This window comes from Falco rusticolus, chromosome 5 (assembly GCF_015220075.1).
Source record: "Falco rusticolus isolate bFalRus1 chromosome 5, bFalRus1.pri, whole genome shotgun sequence".
NCBI classification, from domain to species: domain Eukaryota; kingdom Metazoa; phylum Chordata; class Aves; order Falconiformes; family Falconidae; genus Falco; species Falco rusticolus.
This window is the reverse complement of record NC_051191.1, coordinates 74697220-74704306: the sequence shown is the minus strand read 5'-3', so window position 1 is coordinate 74704306 and position 7087 is coordinate 74697220. Positions and strand designations below refer to the sequence as shown.

At 41.8% G+C, this 7087-nt stretch overlaps 1 protein-coding gene across 1 annotated transcript in view; it reads right to left on the bottom strand.

Moving 5' to 3' along the window:
- Positions 1–75: 75 nt before the first annotated feature.
- Positions 76–7087, bottom strand: part of IRAG2 (inositol 1,4,5-triphosphate receptor associated 2) — a 39412-nt gene continuing 32400 nt past the window's right edge. Inside the window, exons 29-39 of the mRNA XM_037389778.1 lie at positions 6684–6738; positions 6570–6597; positions 5865–6005; positions 5301–5435; positions 4323–4470; positions 3412–3455; positions 2739–2816; positions 2570–2634; positions 1994–2095; positions 1705–1809; positions 76–630 (exon numbers count right to left, since the gene is read on the bottom strand). Of these exons, the coding sequence (XP_037245675.1) occupies positions 387–630; positions 1705–1809; positions 1994–2095; positions 2570–2634; positions 2739–2816; positions 3412–3455; positions 4323–4470; positions 5301–5435; positions 5865–6005; positions 6570–6597; positions 6684–6738 (1145 nt within the window). The 3' untranslated portion in view covers positions 76–386. The remainder of the gene's footprint in view (positions 631–1704; positions 1810–1993; positions 2096–2569; positions 2635–2738; positions 2817–3411; positions 3456–4322; positions 4471–5300; positions 5436–5864; positions 6006–6569; positions 6598–6683; positions 6739–7087) is intronic.

Genomic DNA, 7087 nt, shown 5'->3' with positions numbered 1-7087 from the left:
AAATCACTGAAGCAGTTTCAGTGACTAAAATGCAAACAATTTGTTTTTGTTAAAGCAAACTAAGTTCTTTATTCTTTTGTGGCTAGACCACTTAGTCGTGTTTATTGTTAGCTACATTCAAAATCACTGTTTTGTTGTAAACCTGAATGGAACTGAGACCCTTTTAGGTACTTTTAAAGATTACTTGTCAGAATGGGGAAGAAAAAATAATTTCAATTTCAAGTCATGCTTTCAAAAAAGCGAACAAACAAAAAAACCCAATCTCCCCAAAAAGCACCCACAACCCAACAAAACAAACCTGAACATGTAATCTTAAATATACTATCTTAGCTTCTCATACTGTCGTCCAGAACTTGTAAGTATAACTTCAAGAGTCAGAACCTTTGTTATACTGGGGGTGGTCCATTGTGTTGAAGTCCTGTATATGGCCACAACAGTTGCTGTAGTGAAGTCCAGGAGTCCCCAGTTCCTACAGGTGCTGCGTCTGCTGGTCTTTGAAGAGACAGCCCAGTGAGGAAGCTTGTAAGAGCAGCAAGCAGGACCAGGATGGAAACAGAAACCCAGAGAGTTTTGTTAGCATTGGAAAAAGAAGCCTTGAAGTGGGATGCCCATGATGACATTAAATTGCACCTGCATAGAAGAGGAAGTTGTAGAGCAGTTGAGTTTTTCTTCAAAACTTGGAAACCCTCTTCCCACCCACAAACCCCTAAAGCAAACCAGACTCCACAAACATACATACAGATCCTTAACTACCAAAGGCAACAAGGTTGTAACTGTACTGGGACCTGTGTACAGTTGTAGCTTGTGTTCTGGGTTTAAAACGCAGGCTTCAAGTAAGCAAGGTTTTGATAAGCTGTTTGGGTGACTGACCCAGCTTAGAAGTCCATCCACGCTCCCCGTACCACACACGGTTTCTGAAGAGGAGTCATGAAAGCTGCTTTACAGATCGAGATCTTGCTTGTAGAAAGTATGGAAGGTGCTAGCCTTACGTTTTATTGTTTTCTAGGGCTTTGGCACCTTCCTTGAGGTTAGGGAGAAGTCATGAAATCCTAGACTTCTCATGACATTGGGTACCTCCATCCTTTATCAAACAATATAGAGAAAAAATACATTTGTTCTCACTGTTTTCTCAGTTTTACACACTAGCGTAATTGTCATTTCTCCCCCTTGATCAGGGATGCTCACAGTGGAGGCTGTGTTGTGTATTCATACGGAATGAACAGTTTCCCTGCAGAGACAGCAAACCTCCTTTCCTGTAAGGCAGGGGTTTCCAAGGGACAGTTTAGGACACCACTCTCTTCCTAGACTTGAGATAATCAGAGAAATTAGCAGGAGCAGTCTGGAGTTAGTCTTGATGACTGCCTGTGTCTCAGCGTGTGCCAAAGCTGCTGCTAAGTTTTGCACAGGCCTCAAATCCTTGATCATTTTTACAAGAGTACCTGTTAGCGTGACCTAGTAACCTAGCTGTTAACAGTTGTGGAGCAAGCAAAAGAGGTGGGATCGTAGCACGAGGCTCCTCTTTACCTCACCTTTTAGGATTAGTAATGAATCCCTGGCAGGGTGAGTCTCTGGCACCTGAGATGACTCATTCCCAGTTGGTTTAAGTGGGCATTAACAACCAAACCAAAGCTACAGCTTTACTTCCTCTTCCCCCGTCCACCACCTAAACATTGCTTTACCTCACGATGATGTGAGAAAACTTACACTGACTCTAGGTTCCATTTTGATGGATATTTTCCTTTTTCAGAGATACTTTCCTTCCTGGATGGTTGTTCTTGTACTTCAGCAGGTGATTCTGACTGCTCATTTCTAGAAGCAAGCATCAACAGTTCCAAAGCTTTGCCATCAACATTCAACTTAACAGAGCTCACTCACAACAGCTTGACTTTATAGCCCTGCTCAGGTGGCAGACAGTTACGAGCTCATTAACAACAAGCCAACCAACCCTGCGCACACACCCCCACACCCCTGAGGAGGTTGTTGTCCAACTTACTTTGTTTCAGAATGTTCATCTTCATACTCTGCCCAGGAATAGGTGCTAATGAACCGCTGTAGTGAAGGACGCTTCTCATTTTGCTTTGCTCCTAGTCGCCCCCTGTCATATTTTACACAAGTTTGCCTTAATTTCTCCGTCAGATATATAGCAGGAAATTAGAAATTCAGCAGCAGCCTACTCATTTGGGTAGGCCTTGGACAAATAAGTTTCAAAATTAGTTGCCTGAAGTGAGGATTCTTAAAAAAAAAAACCCACACCAAACAAAAACCACTAAGCATGAACAAAACAAACCCAAAGCAAAAACTAGATCCATCAATGCCAGCCGGCTAGATTTCATATTTTAGTTCTAAAGCAAGAAAGTCAAGGTAATCTTTAAAACTTCCAACCCTTAATAAAAAGGGAGCGCTAACATTTAGTCATGAAGTTTACCTATCGAAGCATGTAAAACTAATGTGAAAGGAATAGCCTAAACATTATTACACCTCAAGATGTTCCATAAGCTGCTTAAATACAGGCACAGTTGGAAGTGAAATATATTTAACCCTATTCAAAACCAAGCCCAAGTAACTTTACCAGCTGCTTGATCTCCTGTTGAATTTATCACTCCATTCTTCTCCATCAGGTTCATGGAGCTGGGCCTAGAGAAGAAGTTTGACACACTTACCGCATTGGCATTTTTGCACTTCGGCCCAGCCAGTTTCGAGAAGGTAAAGCACGTCACCATCTGGGAACCCTTACTTACCAGTGGCAACCCAATACCTGCATTTCCAGCACTCCTAGGCAGTGTTGCAATGCTGACTCTTCGTAGGGATGCTGGTGGCTATACAGATAAGAGGCGTTACTGACTATCAAGGAATGACTGGATTACTCACCGATCACATAAAATACCATCTGTTTTTATACAGACTATATTAAAAAAAAGTAGGTGTTGATACTTAGCTTTAAGCATATTCTTTAAAGCAGTATTAACTTCTTTCCTCCCCTACTAAGCATCTGAAGTGAGGCTGGCTACACAGCTTCCAGCAAAGTACCAAAACTGAATGTGTCTGTATTCCCCTAACGGCACTCGCAGGAATTCCTACGGTCAATTTGAGTTGCTCACATTATTTTTTTTTCATCTTTCTGTGCCAAGAGAGAACCACACATGAACAGTATTTTGTAACCACTGCATGAGAGCACAGCCAAATCAGCTTCTGTGAACACTTCATCTTTTAAGTGGGACCACATGCAGTTCCCTAAAGCGCAGGGAGGTAGGGGTGACTGAAAAATATATCCTTGTGTTTGATGACATCAGCCCATTTCTGAGACAGAAACCCACCAAATCAAGCATGTAGCAGAGCACTAGCACACAACAAAGCAAAGAAAACACAAAGTGTGCACACACACACTTGAAATGTCATTTAGGCTGTAAGGGCCGTTACCTTAAAAGAATTTGGCAGTTTTTTATTCGTAGATTCATCTGTGAAGAGACCAAATATTAGAAAGGCTCACAGGAATGCAGCAAGCTTGATTTGCAACCAAAGGTCTGACTTTGCAGTATCCATTTAAACAAAGGGTATATAGGAATACTCTCAGAAAGCAGAAATGAGATTTCAGGAAAAAGCTTTCTATTTCATTAGATAAGTGCATGATATTTACACATTATACATCCTCTACAGGCATCAATTTCTGTTTCTATCACTGAATATATTCTATTATTGTATCAGTGTCCTGTCACAGGACAATCTTTTACAGTCAGGAATGAATAGCCTACGATTCAGAAGGCTCCTGTGATGATTTTACTAGTGTGGAAGACTGCCCTTTCTGTTTGTAAAAATACATGCTCCGTTTTTCAGAATAGTTTAATACTTCTCTGGTAAAGCCACAAGTGCACAGTGCTGTCTGAAAGCCTGACCGCTGTACCATCTGCTTAAAAGGGGGAAATTCAGAGCACCTGCACTTAAGGAGCCAGCAATTCTTAGAAAAAAGCAGGAAGCATCTGTAGAGAGTAGTCAAAGCTCAGCTACCTAGAAATAGCTGCTGGGAACGCTCCAGTGGGAGTGAGCACCCAGATTTACTGCTCACAAGGAATAAGATTTTTCACCACCACATGCATGTGCACTTTCCTAGAAGCCAGAACATTACTGCTTACTTTCAATATTTTCCCCCACCCTGAGATTCATGGCAGCTTACATACTAACAGTATTAGTTGAAATTAGAGTTGTAAGTTGCTGATTTTTCCTCTATTTTTAGGAAAGGAGATACAACAGTCACATAACCCCTCAACTCTAGGGTCTATCTGGCAGGTGCTAGAAAGTGGAAAGATGAAGCAGCTTTTCTGGGTTACCTCGATCTCCAAGAGAACTAAAGGATCTCTCATTCTGGAGCAGGACCTGTTTCAGCTCCTCAAGTTCTGCATGCTCCTTTGCATACATGCGCTTCAGGTTTTCCACATGTTGAATCATTACTTCCACCGCCTTACTGACCCGGCTCTCCTAAAGAGTGAAGGCAACAGCAGTAGAAAAAAGCAGCAGCTCTTTGAGGAGCTGCATCACATTTAGATTTTAAAACTTCCCACTGCTCCCTCCCCCTTTACCATTACTCTCATGTCACCACAATGCGACATCCTCTGGTTTTGTCCTCCTTTTCAGAGTTTCACTACAACCCATCTCCCACCATGTGCCAGAGTTACACAGGTCTCATTTCTCCGGTGATTACTCTTATCCTAGAATAAATTAGTCTTCATTTTCTGAGCGCTTACAACTCCTCCTCATTTCTTTCTCTGATCTACAGTCTCAGCTGCCACCACACTTTTGCTAGTATTGCCAAGTTATATTTTCATGTTGTTCTTTGGCATTATACACAGTTACATGTAACATTTGAGCAGGTCTATGGAAATTTCCATAGGTTTACCTTATTAGCTACCATTTCCATAAGGCACAGAAATACAATTAGAGCATCAAGACTGTTGTTGCCACATTGCATTCTTGCGTTTTCTGCTGCACAGATCCCTCTGCGGCAAATTAATTTTTGTATTTTCGTTTGCTTTTTTTTGGTTTTGAATTGGGACCATATTTCTGTTGTGCGTTTTTGCGCAATGCTAGTGTAACATAGTTGCTCGTAACGCCTGGGATTCCTTGTAACACACAAACGGTGTGTCTGAGAAGAGAAAGCTAGGACTAAGCTGTACTGGTCAGTCTGCATGACATACACAAGATTCCCAAATTAACTCTGGAACTAGAAGCCTAGCAAGCAGATACTGCTATCCTTTCACCTGTAGAAGCTTTTAACTTTGTAGAAGATACACTTACATAGAAGTAGTTACCTGATTAATAGCTCCCAACATCTCTGCTCTACTGGCGACTCGAGCTGCGTACTGGCTAAGGAACTGCAAGCTTTTCTGCAACTTCTTAATGATCTCCTGTGCTTGGTTATCTTCTTCACACAAAGGAACTAAAGCCTAAGATGCATATCAGTAAGAAAACCAGCGTGAAGAAAATCAGCAGGGAAAGAAGGATGAGCCCAGCTGATGACACTGAGGAGTTGTGCTCAGGTCCACACAGTCACAAGATCAGCATCCAGCATCCTCAGTGTAACCTTGATACGGACTTCACCTTATCTAGCATAAAATCAGCTGAAGACAAAGGTTTTTGCCAGATGTCTGTGTAACAGGAAGATTCCCCACTGCCTGAGCACACAGTACACTCAGATGAAGGTTACCCCTCAAATGCCAGGTCTCTCATATTTCAACTGCATCACTTAAGAATTTTGTTCAGATTTGCTTGTAATACATTATGCACACACACTCACCCTAAGAAGTGCTGTATTGAGAGAGACACTTTCACAATCCTTCATCCCATCCTCCCTACCAGCCCTGGCCAATACTAACCTCTAACATTTTTAGAGCATTTGTGATCTCCTTTTTCAAGTTTTCTTCAGCCAAGTCTCGGGACCTTTCTTCAAGCCTCACTCTCTTGTCCAAGGTAAACAAGTCGCATTTAAAACCTAATGACAGCCTCAGAAATTCAGCCTGTTATGGAAGAAGAAAAAAATTTCAGAATAATCCAAGTAATGCAGAAGTTTTTAAAGTAGATTTGGATACTGACATGACATTTGGGACTATACACCATGAACAAAGTTATAGGGGAGATACAGAAGAGAAAGTGAACGTGGCTCCCTTCCCCAGAGCCAGTCTTCCCATCTGTAGTCATGGGGGGAATAATCTGCAGCCAGAATAGGTGATATCCTGGCAGCATGCAGTGAGCCATCTGTGTCTTTCGACAAAACTGTCTTAAATCAGCACATTCCCTCTGGGAGGAGGTCACAGCTATGCTCCTTCAAGCTTGCAAACAGATGATTCAGTAGCGACAAATCTTTTGTTCAGTTTTACAGATTTCCATCTTTTCCCATCCCATCACTTCCAGAATTTCCATTGGGCTTGGAAAGACAGATTCAAGAAGCCCATTTATATAAACATACCCAGTCTAAGCTACTCAGCATCGTTCTTTTACATAGGATAAGATACCAATCCAGGCTTATCTACAAGATCTTTCTGATGTCTGAGATATTAAGGATACAACCAGTTGAGACTTACCTCCACTTCTTTCTCATTAGGGGAGTCACTGTAGGATAAGAAGAAGCAACCATTTAACAGACTGCAGCTTTAAATTCATACCTGCAGGTGATTATTGAAAGTCAACACACTTACGGCTCATTTTGCTTTGTTTTATCCCCTTTAATGCCACCTGTGGTGGGTGAACTGCCTGAGAAGAAAGAAAAAAAGTTCTCAGGCAAAAGTGAAAAAACAGCCTCCCAAAGAAGCAGCCTCCCAGCTTCTGAAAGTCTATTAAGCTGCAACAGAAGCCACTGTTGAAGGTTTCCATTGTTAAGCTCTTGCCAAGAAAAACAACTTCTTTACCTCAGAGTATATCAGGGTTAGAGTCAGTAAGAAGCACAGCACCATCACTTGTACAAAGCCCCAGAAGTTAGTTTAGTTAGCTTTAGCTGGCATCTAATTAGTACAGAAATGGTGAAATATAGGTTTTGGCTTAAGTCCCCAGCCCATAGGTTCAGGATGTTGTGTGACTTACTACCTCACTAGCTTTTAGTGAG